Consider the following 12,673-nt stretch of genomic DNA (forward strand, 5'->3'; position numbering starts at 1 on the left):
GGCATGGTGCCTCCCCATGCACCCGGGTTTAGAGAGCATCGTGGAGACAAGCTTGCTACCCTTACCACAGTGAACACTCAGTTCAGCAGTGTTTTCTTCTGTTCAATAGCACTTAGGGAGACAATTGACAGAACTGAGTTAATGGGTATATGTAATTGTATTTGCTACAACTCCCTGAAAACAACCCTCAAAATGATAGTGTCCATGGACAGAAATCACATGCTGGAGGAACCGAAAAGGGGGGTGCTAGGGAATCATTTGGTTGCAAGCTCTGTGTTTTTTTTTAAGAAAAGCACCAGAATTATGTTCACAGTATCGGTACTCGGAACTCAGTTTCAGGATAAAACAGCACAGCAGGTCATGAAGCCAAGGAAAGGCTTAAGTGAGGACCAGTATCCTGGCTGATGATTTTTTTAAAAAGATGTCAAAATAATAATTGTTTGTTTATTAAAAAGACAGAATATTTTATATAAAAAAAAAGCTCAGTGTCTTTTTTTCTGTCATCTCCCAAACTTGTTGGTTTCTTGTCCAGAAATTATGGTTCCCAGTTGTAAAATATTCCTATTGTATTGCCTGCATGAAAAGAAAGACTAAACCTGCAGCCTCTATACTAAATACAGATACAAAGCACAAGAATAAATACCACATTTCTTTTCCTAATTGTCAGCTTACAAAACTGGTCAATACTTTGCAATTGTGACTCATGCAAATACCATGTTGGGTCAAATTTTAATATCACAAATACTGCATTAACTCAGTGCCTTGTTTTTATATCCCCTTTCAGAAAAAAAAAAAAGAAATTAGCACTCACCCCTACAGCTGGTAAACAGCTTTGGAGAAGATAATCAGTACACACACTGCCATACACTTTCTGGTATGCCAGCCTCACACGCATGCACGCACACACACACGCACACACACACGCCCACACGCACAGATCCACACTAATCCTTCACTGCTGATCCCAAGCCTAAGCAGTAACTAAAGGCTCTATGGTTTGCTTGTAGCACTGAAAACACTGGCTGAATGGCAGAAATAATGTTTTCTTCCCTTGTCTGCTCTTCCTTGCTCACTCCTTCCAACTCATTATGCCCTTTAGCTTTTTTGTTATCTGGAAATGTGAAGACTTCCACAAAGCACTCTGCTTCAAAGGCTTTTTTATGTTGTATAAATATACTCGAAGACGTAACTATCTTTCATCTTTCTTTTATACCTCTTTCTAGGCCAGAGTCTGGCTTAGTTCAATTATTGCCTCATTTAAAAATTAAATGTCCTTTATTTGTATTCCTTTCCCACTACCCTTCTACTTCAAATTATCCATCTTCATAGCTTTTACACATATGCCATTCTTTTCCCTCCCCACCATCAAAAAATAGTTGTCATCCACTAAATACAGATTTTCTATTTAGAAACTTTGTTACGTAAATATGCTCTGAGAACCTGGAGCTCAGGTGATATTGCAAGCATATAGGATCCTAAAGCTAAGGTAATCCATTTGGCTTAGCTCTCATCCCCATCTATTCCACTCCTGAATTGTGATGGCTTGTGTTTGCAACACAAGGACTGTTTTACTGAGTCTACTGGATTGTACATTTGCAAAACTGCCTCCCTGTTTTGTTTTGATATTTTTTTTTCCTTTTAAACAGATAAATTACGAGAAAGGGGAGCACAACCCACCCCCCCCAAAAAACCCCCACCCCAATCCCAAACCCAACCCTTCAGTCCCCTTAAAGAAATAGCAACAGAGGGCAAGATCATTGTGTTTTGTGGCTGGATAGAGTATGCCGAAGTAATGCCGACAGTCTCAGTGCAGCGGCTGTGGGAGGTGAAGGAACTGCAGGAGGGTCCGACGAGAGCTGCTGGGGTGGGGGGGACACGCATGATGGTGATCCCGGGGGCAAGGCAGGGCTGTCAGTTCGGACAGTGGAAAGCATGAGCATGAGCCCTGGCCGCCAGCTCCTGCATGCTTACCTCCTGCCACGCGCCTGCAGCCTCTTCGGTCTGTGGGGACAACTGCCCCCTTGTCCCCTCTCTTGAGGGCTCCCACCCCCTGCACCCTCCCCATTGCATTATTTCAGAGGGGGCAGAGAGGGAAGGAGAAGGGGATATTTTCTAGGTGGGTTTTTCCTGTTGTTTTAGGATTGCCGGGAGTTGGATCATTTCTGTGTCTATGTGCATCATTGAGTTTGTTGTGTATTCAATAAATATCGGACTAAAATGCTGCTGCTTTTGTGGTTATTTTTGTGTTTCTTTTTTCTTCCTTTTTCTCTTTTTGGTTTCGGCATGCCTGGTCACTGTCTTCGCACTGCAGTGTGCTTATTCGTCCTCCTCCCGGTTGGCATAAATGCCAGCTTCCCAACGCAGCGCCAGAGCACTCTTTCTGCGGTTCACCCTGGTCGCCTCGAGGACCTGGTCAGGAGAGAAAGGGAAAATGCAGCACATCACTCAGCTGCCCATCGCCCCCATGCCAGGGTGCCCCACACCGTGTGCCCGAGCAGGTGTGGGGCAAACTGCACCTTGTGCAAACTGGGAAGACTCATGCGATGAAGCACCTGCTGATGTGAAGGTGTGTGTGGGGGAACGGCACACAAGAGCAAAGCCACACCATGGGACGACAGAAGTGGTAGGAGTTGTCTGGCAGCATCCAGCTTGCTTCAGGGGAGCCCCAGCTGCCCCTTATCAGCCCAGCTGCACATTGCCCAGTCCCTGCCTGGGGAAGGCAAGGAACAGGGTCTTGGTCCTCTCCCCAGAGGCAGCTGCACACCTTTAATCCCAGGGGCCACCAACCACCCGGCAGCTTCGTCCACAGGCTGCTTTGGAGATGCATGTGCAGCCTGGAAAGCAGTCTGCTGTTTATTTCAGCATGTCACCCCCCCAGGCAGATCTAGGCAGCCCCTTCCCGCATCTTCTTCTTGTGGTCTTTGGCTTGCAGCTAAGTAAATGGGAAAGCCTATGCACTGCGATCAAAGGGCTCCTGGAGTGAAAAATCACTCCATGCATATGGGAAAGGACATTTACACAAGGAAGACCTGCACAGCCTGTAGAGGCTGGTACAAGATAGGCCCAGATATATTTACATACATACATACAGTCACACACACACATGCACATGCATACATATAAAACCATACACATTCTGTATGTATTATACATAGACATACGCATGCACACACAGAAGCTATTAACTAGAAAAGAAACAGATTTAACACGTGTTTTAACAAGGTTAAAAAAAAAATCAGCTGAAAACAAAGGTATTATTGTGATGTGCATCTGATGCACTACTTTGCGAATAATGCATGTTTTCCTCTGGCAGAGTGAGACATAAAGGGGTCTGGGGCCTTCTTACAGAAGCACACAGCAATGTTATTTTCTGACCTACACAAAATAACAGCTCCATGATCAAACTACAAAGCTGCCAACGTACAATGCCCTCAGCGGGTTTTAAAACAGTCTTCCCAGAGAAGTAAAATTTTGAAATGTTCACACAGTCAGTTAAAAACAAAAAACAAAAACTGCAAAAAAAATCCCCCAACACCTACATGACTGTTCACTGAACCAATGCCTGCCATCCCTGGTCCCTAATGCTTCCTGCAAGCTGCTCTGCACGCTCCTTGACTGCAGAAGAGTAGCTGGCCTTTTGAGAAAGGATGATGCTATTTTATTCTTTTGCGTAGAAAGTCAGATGCAGTGAGAACTTAGGTTTTGACTGGAATAGAGATAAATAATTTAAGACTAAAGAAACTCTTCTTTCGGCTTGTGACAAGCTGTGGTTGGAAAAGTACACGGGTATTAGAGGTTTCTGTACAGGCAAAATTGGGAAATCAGCTCTGAACTGTCAGCTGAAATTACAGGCCATAACTTTACTTGCAGGAATGAGAACACACTTCTGCATTTACGCTAAGACCCAGCCCTCCATTCAGGAGCTGAAGGTAGGGTGGAGTTTTGCCAGCTTTATTATTTCTTTGCCATTTCTTTTTACTATAACTATGAACAAACCAAAGAACTAAAGGCTAAATCCAGCCAACAGAGACAGTTTTGAGCTAAAGATCCCAGTGCTGACCCGGGCTACAAAGCTGGTACAGGTCCACTGAAGGGATTTTTTGCTGAACTATTGCCCAAAATCATGCCTCCTCTTTTTGCAGAGCAACCACTGGAAAGGAAGAGCAGCGCTGAGCAGTTTCTATTTTATCCAGTAGAGGGCAAATGGGCCCACAAACCTAACAATTCATTAAAAAAATATCGAAATCAGTAAAAAAATTTGTTCTGAGACATCGGCCTGTAAGCAGCACACTGGAGCTACTCCCACTGCAGGGATGAGGACCAGCAGTTTAAACTACATATTTGGGATTCTGAGAGCCCAAACCAAGGAAAGACAACCTAAACTGAACAATGGAAAAGTAAAACTGGGACTGGGTATCAGGGCATCATCCTATTATCTTCTCAGAATGAGAAAAGACAGTGGCTGCTCCAGGGCTAGCAAGGAAGGGGGAGAAGAAACAGTGATTTTTTTTTTTGGTTTTTTTGGATGGCAACAGACAAATAGTGCTAGAGAGGAGACTATGAAGACCAATATGGGATAATGATTAAATAAACCACAGGAAATTACTCTTCTCCCCACTGGATACTGAAATTTACAGGGGAAAAAAGCGAATTCAGCATAAATTTCAAACCAAAACTGCCACTATGACAGAGTAGTGGTATATTTAAATGAGTTCTGATGAATTTGGCCTGTAGATTTACGCGAGCTGAAAATAAAATGGATTTGACATAATTTACAACAGTTTCCAGCCAGTGTCTTCCTTGCTGGAAATCACAATGTTGTGATGGTCTCTGGTGATGGCTTGCGACAGTCAGGACCCTTAAACTTTCAAGATTTCTGCTTTGGATCAGTCAGTTCATCTTTGTCTTAAAAGATGGCAACAGGATTTCTTCCATTTATCTCCTGTCTGCAAACCTGCCCAGAAGCTTGTCTACTTCTGCAAATACTGCTGGTTTTTCCAAGGAAAACTGTTTCCAGAATTATATCAGAGATACCGAGAGGGCATTGAATGTGGACTTAACCTTTGCAGGAAAACAAGTACTGATGTCTGGCTTAGTACTAACGAACAAGCCCTCTAAACAGTACAGCAGATGCTAACAAGCTAAAGGTGCTTTTGACTGGTTACTTCAGAATTATTCTTCTAATCTACTGAAAAGAATGTTCGACCTAAAATAACCCTCATTTTTAGTAGACTGTGCCAGTTTTACACCCACTAGAGGAAACAATGTGGTAATTATAGTATGCAACTGGAATGACTGAGTGGAGAATCAGGACTCCTCAATGGAGCATTGAATTCACAACCCAGGAAGCCGCTTCCCTAAAATAGCAAATGATCTCCATTTAAAAATATTCTTGGCAGGTATCAGGGCTGTCTGTAGACCCATCACAAGTCCAGCAGCACCCAGAGGCTCTCCACACCAAGTCAAAGGAAAGAAAGTCTTTTGCTTTTGTTGTTGTGGCTGTTTTGGTGGTATGTAACACGTCACATTTTGGCCACATTACAAAATGCTACCTCAACGCTTTGTAAACGTCCTACCCAATGATGCCCCACATCACCTCAGCATGGGTCGTCAGGGTGTCCTAATGCAGCCAGGCTCATAACTGTACACAGAAGGTGCATACTGAAAATCAGAAAGATCATGAAGCAGATAGTTGTGTCAAGCTTAGGCTGAAGAACTGAGTTGGCTACATCCTAATAGTAAGGCCACATCAGTGAAAAGAACAATGTTATATAAAATGTCTTAATTAGAAGAAGCGATTTGATTACTAGCTGCAATAGAAGAGGAAGAATTTGGAGAGCAGAAGTAGGTGTGAGGGAAAGACAAATGTACCAAGATATGTAGGGTTGTAAAAATTGCTCTTCACCTCTCTTTGCAAAAAATTGCTATGTGGATCTTGTGGTTGCAGCTGTGGAGTCTCGCTAAGAATTGCAGAGGGTTCTTTCCTGACATATTGCATTTATTTTTGAGGATTTAAAAAAAAAAAACGAAACAAACACCCCAAACAAAAAAGATTGAAACAGCTACCATTGTCAGGTGTAAGATTAATTTACTATCCATCCTAAAGATGGAAACTAACCCGTCCTGATTTTCCCTCCAACAGATGTAACAATAATTGCTCTCTTACTGGCAACAAGAGAATAAAAAGCAAAATACAGATACGCTTTAGTCCAAAGCATATTTATCCCCACCACTGAATGAAAATGACTACCACACAGTACAGGCTAATTTTTATTGAACAGTAGCAGTAAAACTGATGTGGAAGCAAAATGAATTTTCTGGAGCTTAATATTTTACTGATTCTTCCCATCTGGACCTGGAAGAACTAAAAGCAACAAGAACAGAAAATGCAAAGGTCTGGGTGTCTAAAATCTACCAGTACCATGCGGGTACACAAGACACCTCCATGGAGCACACCGTGCACAAAGAGACAGAAGCACAAAGGCTGCCTGCTCCTGCAGACGTGAGAGCTCCCACTCAGGAACGATAAACTAAATGCTTTAACACAAAAATGGAACTACTGAGGGATAAAGAACATCTATTTCTCCAGTATAAAGGTATTTTCTTTACTGCACCTACTTAATGCTATTCACTGAATACACCAGATCTCTAGAGAGCACAGTGAGGAGCTGGGTATCTGAGACAAAAATGTGTTCACCTGAAATGAGACAGTAACAATATTATACTGCTGCTGGTCAGTATTAAAACATAAACTGTGTGCCCTCTGCCATCAAATGTAGTATGTTGGGTTTCTGTTTTGTAACACAAAAATTTTCAGCAGTAGCCTTTAATATTGCATAAATGTCACCTTAGTGCATTATCTCCTACAGCATGATTGATACTGAGCAAACTCAGGATATTTGAAAATGTGAAGATATGTATAGTTGTAAGGACAAAAGCAGAAAATTTTGAGGATTAAAACAACCTATACACGTGCAGGCATGTAGTTATCTGTGGTCTCTTTAAAACAGCAGACAGACGTGCTTATAACACAGGCTGCAGGAATTTGGAGGTGATAAAACCACATCAACCCAACGAAGCAGGCTGTGGTTTGCTGCGTGTAGCTGAACTTCAGCAGTTACTGTACCTTGCTGGGGGTTTGCTGACTACTGGAATGGAGCCACCAGGCCCATGGCATGCAGGCTCCTGCTCCCCACCAGCACAAACACAGCCGGGTCTGCTCCAGCGCTTCCAATGACTATGAAAATTGAGCCACCTGCCTGCACCAGAGCGAATTACGGCAGGCTCTGGTGAACAGGAGCCATAGCTCAGCTCTGGGGTCAATAGAGAGTAGGGGGGCATCATGCCTTAAGTCTTGCTGCTCCTTCCAGAACAACTGCCTGGCTTCAGCTAAAGATTTCCAGTGAGAACCAAACGGTTTCTTCAGCCTGAGGCTTAGCACAGGGGATCAGCCAGGTGGCATAGTTTCACCTGCATACAGAATCGCTCTGTCCTACAGCTTTTTTCATCTCTCTTTCCCATCTATGCACATTCATTTCCAGCTCATTACTCCTTGCGGCATTATCATTTTACAAGGTGGACAACGTTCCCAGCAGAAGGCCAAGGGCTGGGCATGCAAAATCTACACCTGAGCTTCTGATCCTCACACAACATCAAACGCTCTCATCACTACTTACTGTTCATAACGTGTAACTCAGATTATTGTGCAGGTATTATTGGGGAGAAGAGGCCCAACCTGTGTTTAAAACCAGGTCTCTGGAAGCACACTGCTCTTACACTGATTAGCTCTCTATACATACTCTACACAAAGATCAATCACTGGCTTGTGAGATAAAACCCACAGTAAATTATTTAATGAATAGGAAATGGCATAGACTTGACTTTGCTTTACTGTCCAGGACAGAAAATGTTCATACGGTTGTGTTCAGGTAGCTGATGTGGTCAAATATGTTATGGAACAGGGAAATAGTGGAAGGTTCACGTTCATTAAAAAATGCTGGTGCTGGATGAATGAGTGTCAGTCATTACCACAATCTGTTTGTGTCTCTTAGAGAAGTCCAGATTTACACGTCTGCAGAGAAAATTACAGACAATTGAAATGTCTAAATTATTGAGCACCTCATTCCTATAAACATTACAAAAGTGTAGTTGGTATCAACTCCCTGCTCTTAAAATTTTTGCATTTGGCAGTCTACCTTTGTAGCGGTAAGGACTGTGCAAGTTACTGCCTTGCTAAAAAAACAAATGTCACTGTAAATACCCTTTCTTTAACAGGTCTGGGTTTCTTCTGCTCTGAGACCAACACTGATGCTAAGTTGTGGGACTGTGATCAGTTATCACATCACAACACACAGGGACAAGGACAGGTTCACAAAATTCACCAGACTGAGGCCGTGTGCTTGGATCTGACTCTTCTTCCACAGATGAAAGGTTGGTGTGCAGATTCTTTACAGAATACTAGAGATTTTGGTAGTGCTAAATACACTGTAATCAGAGACAAAGGAAAGCCACAGCAGTTTCACTCAGCATCTGAGGATGCTTGGATCCCAGGTTTAGCTTTACCAGCTAAGTGGTAACAGGGATTAAGGAGAAATTCTTATTTCACACCTCAGGAATGCTCCAGTCCTGGGCAACAGCTCCTGTCCCTTTAATTACAAGCCCTCCCATGCCAGAAATTGTAACTAGAATCCAAGGGTTAGAAAACCAGCCACACAAATATTTGTTGATGAGAGATAAGAAGGAATAGCCCACACACAAATTTGCATCCTGGTTTTGATATTAAACAGCACTGGCACGCAGAATGAAAATGCAAACTGCAGCAACATGCACTAGGAATCACCATGCAAGAGGAAACAAAAATAAATAAGCATTTGAAAAGTACCTCAGAAGTAACCTTGCTAGACAGTAATTTACAGGTGTACTGGTAGAAAGGGAAAAGACCAGCATTAGTACATTGAACAAGCATGTTATAACTAGGAAACAAGAACAAAATAAAGAACTTGCAAGAACTGGCACATCCTAGAGTATAGGATTTCAAGCAACTTGGTGTCATAAAAAAAAAAAAGATTAGTCAGTTTAGTGTTTTTTTAATGACGTTGCTTGACCAGTCTCAGTCTTGTTTACCATCAGTGCTTGACCTGTTTTTTTGCTGCTGCTTTTTCTCTTTTTCTCACCTGTTGAAACCTCTGCTGTAACACATCCTCTTTGGAAGAAACTGCCCCCTTGCCTTAGCAGTGAAGTTCTTCCAAGAGCAGATGTGCTTGATTTGCCCTCTGTCTCTGAAAGGCAAAATGTGCAAGCCCCAGCCAGAGCGGCCACGTAGCAGCCACTGAAGCCAGACATAAAACAGGAGGCGGTGATGTTGAAAGGAGAGGCAGGGTAGATATCCTACTGAAACCACCCTCCTGCCTTTTGGTGTGTCTTACGAAGGGAGAAAACGAAGCTCTATACGTCAGTACTGCTCATGTGCTCAGCATATGTGAGGGAGTTTCCATGGACATCAAACCTCTCTGCAATACATTCAGGAGACTGTGGCTCCTGCCTTCTGCCCCTGCCACAGCACCCTAGCTGCTCCGGGTACCCGAGGAAGTCTACGGTTCCCCTCATGCACAAAAACTGATGTTGAGCCACGTTCCGTTCTCAGGACTTAATGCTCCAAGTGGCAGCTGCCTGCCTGGTTGTCAGTTATGCTCCTTCCCCCACTATATTTCAAATATTTTTAAAAACAGGCCGGTTAATATGCTCTTTTGTTTTGTTAGTTACAGTGATCTTTTTCCTGAGCACATGGTGAAATGTCCTCTGCCAACAAATCAAAGCTATTTGTTGTTTAAATAATTATTGCTTTGCCTGGTATGTAAAATATAAGCTCAAACTAACAGTGACACAAGTGCAGCCCTTCTTATTTGAATTATCTTTCCCCTGTCAATGGTGTGACATGTTTACAAAAGGAGAGCGGAAAAAGGCAGAGAAAAGAAACAAAATGCTCCTGCTGGTCTGAGGAAGCTCTCCCTGGGCTCTGCAGAACACTGCCCTCTGACAGGATTTTGGGTAGGCAGCAGCAAGAATGTAAATCTTGTTTGTCTGTATGCAATGGGCTTAGAGAAGAGGAGAATGACAACAAACCACAACACTGAGGGACTCTGGTGTGCACCGGGGCTCTGTAAATTCACTGCAGCCTTGACAATTCGTCTCAGAAAAGGATCCATCCCACAAGTTGTCTGACCGGCACCAATGCTCTGGCAGTGCATCTTCGGGCGGTCAGTGCCCGGGCAGCTTTAGCAGCAGTGGACAGCCGAGCTGGCACCCAGAGCACACCTCTTCGGTCAGACGCTGCCCAGACCAGCGCTCTGGTCAGGACGTCAGGGGTCACTTCAAACTGCAGAAGACGCTACGCAGTTGTGGTCAACCTGCTTTCTAGGGGGCACACGTGCAGCTCTGCAAGCACCTGAGGAGTTGCGCTTGGGTAACTGAGCAGAAGGAGTTACTGCTCACTGCGGGACTCCTGAGGACCAGTTCTGATTTGTACAGTAGGAGTTTTATGCCCCTCTTTTTTTTAAAGTTCCTGCTGGCTTCTGCAAAGGGTGTGACATGTCTCCTGCAAGCCTCTGAGCACTCTTCAGGGAAAGAGATCCTCAAGGGACATGCCAGAAAACAGCACCCATAGGAGCAGGTGGAGACACTCCATTTCACTGGGTGCTTTGGGGAGGGAGGGGAAACGAGAGAGTGGCTCCTCCCCAAGAGGCCCCTGCCAGAACAAGGCACGTTCCTGTGTGTGAGGAGCTTCCTACGTGGGAGCAGGAGCATGATGAACAAGAAGACTTTGGGAGTCTATGAACACAGGCATGAATACATGCTTGGTCCACAAAGTTCAAAGAGCCACTAAAATAACCCATTGGAGGGTCTTAGTGATGTGTGAATTAACAAAAAGTCCACCAAGTGCAGGGCAGCTACCCACTGCCCTTATTAATAATAAACCTAAATAACTAAAAAGAAACTAATATGAGTTGCTTTTGATATTTGCAGTGACACTCTCTTCCTCTCCACTGGCCCTTATCCTTCCATCTCAAACCCAGTGGCCCTTACAATGTGTTAAAATCCTTACACACCTGCAAGGTGATCTGAGCAGATTCTTGGAAAATTAATATTTTTGTTGTCTGAATGCTGGTTCTTGTGAGTCATGGTCTCTATTGCAGAGCAAAAAGTGAAAAGGGCAAGTGCACTTACACTGCTGTCATCCATCCTTTCTCGTCTCTTAGTTTTGTGTGTTTCATAATCCTCCATGAGGGTCTGCATCAGGTTCTTGGGTCGCTGGGCTCCTGCAGCCTCCTCATGTGGTGGGTCAGACTGTGAGACAGGGCCTTCTGTGGTGGGGGATGGAGGAGGCTTTATCTTCTCTATCTTTCCTGCAATGACATGAAAAGCAAAGACCCCTTCTAAGCTGAAGGACTCAAGTTGCTTCCAAAAGATGTCAGCTGGAGAAGCGTTTTCAGTAGGGTTTGAATGAAGAAACAGTTTGGAATGAAATTTATGAAACAATCTGGTAAATCAGGATGGTCATGGGCTTTTAAAACACTCTCCCTCTTCCTGAAATGCACTACACCAAAACACTACAAAATCTTTTTACAAAACTTACAAGAGCTACCAAACAACACAATGCAAATTTAATCCACCACTATTATTTACAGTAGTACCTGACTGAATTACCCCTGTTCCCTCCTCCAGGACACATTTCAGTGATCTGGAAATGTTTGTAAGATTCTAGAAAACTGCAAGATTATTTTTTTTCCCGGCTCAGACTATCCAATGCACAGGATGCCACTGCTGTATGCTGGGGACCATGTGCCAGATGTCCAAAGAAGGCATCTTGTTAAGTGTTGCTGGCTTTTTCTTTTCTTCCAGTGCTTTTTATCTGGTTTGTAAGCGTGAAAGGCTTTGGGGTGGTCCCTTGTGCTTCTCCTCCCTGAAGCTGTTTCCTCAAGTATCAGAGGGTGCTCCTGGAGGGATACCTGTGGCAAAGCAGGATGGGGTTTCCATCCCACACTCCCTCATTCAGACAGGGCCCTTCAGTCTCCTGGTGAGAAGAAAGTCAGAGAGAAGTCAAGTTGCTCTCTGACTGAGCCCATTTCACCCAGGAGAGCCGGTTTTAGGCAGTGACCCCAGCTGAAGAGCTGGGTAGGAGGCAGGCCAGAGCAAGGAGACCACTGTACTGAGCTGTGGGAGAGCTCAGTGGGTGGACAATCCACGCTTCTCCGGGGAGGACAGCCTGCGTTTCTCATCACCAGGCACCGATCCGGGGTGAGCTGCCCAGCTTGTCCTGGTGGGAAGAATGAGGAGGATGATGGCAGGTTGTGGGTGTGGGAATAAGGTGCTGGGGTCCTCAGCTATGACATGAGAAATCAATGCTGAACCAAAATCAGTTTCCCTTTTCCATGACATGGCAGCTCTTTGAAATAAGACAGTTCAATGAATGGGAAAGAAATAAAGGAAAAAAACCGCACACCCCAAACCCTTACAAATAAGTGAAGTAACCAGAAAGATTGTGCAGATTTTCATGAAACATCCTAAGACAAATGAAAACCTTAGCCGCTCCTCCCAAAAGCATCATGACAGTGGCAACCACTAGAGAGCAGCCTTGAAACCTCCTAGAAGATTCAGCAGGATTTATTCTTGAAGG

The 12,673-nt window shown here is 44.1% G+C and overlaps 1 protein-coding gene across 8 annotated transcripts in view; it reads right to left on the bottom strand.

Moving 5' to 3' along the window:
- PALM2AKAP2 (PALM2 and AKAP2 fusion) overlaps positions 1–12,673 on the bottom strand; it is a 269,198-nt gene that overhangs the window by 1,251 nt on the left and 255,274 nt on the right. For 6 of the 8 annotated variants that reach the window (XM_054809517.1, XM_054809516.1, XM_054809514.1 and 3 more), the window contains 3 exons: positions 11,224–11,402; positions 8,882–8,920; positions 1–2,409 (listed from right to left, as the gene is read on the bottom strand). The exon at positions 1–2,409 is cut by the window's left edge and continues 1,251 nt beyond it. In XM_054809517.1, coding sequence (XP_054665492.1) covers positions 2,317–2,409; positions 8,882–8,920; positions 11,224–11,402 — 311 coding nt within the window. In that variant the 3' untranslated portion in view covers positions 1–2,316. The remainder of the gene's footprint in view (positions 2,410–8,881; positions 8,921–11,223; positions 11,403–12,673) is intronic. The other 2 variants (XM_054809515.1, XM_054809521.1) reach the window with 1 other exon arrangement.

Source organism: Grus americana, chromosome Z, assembly GCF_028858705.1.
Source record: "Grus americana isolate bGruAme1 chromosome Z, bGruAme1.mat, whole genome shotgun sequence".
Lineage (NCBI taxonomy): Eukaryota > Metazoa > Chordata > Aves > Gruiformes > Gruidae > Grus > Grus americana.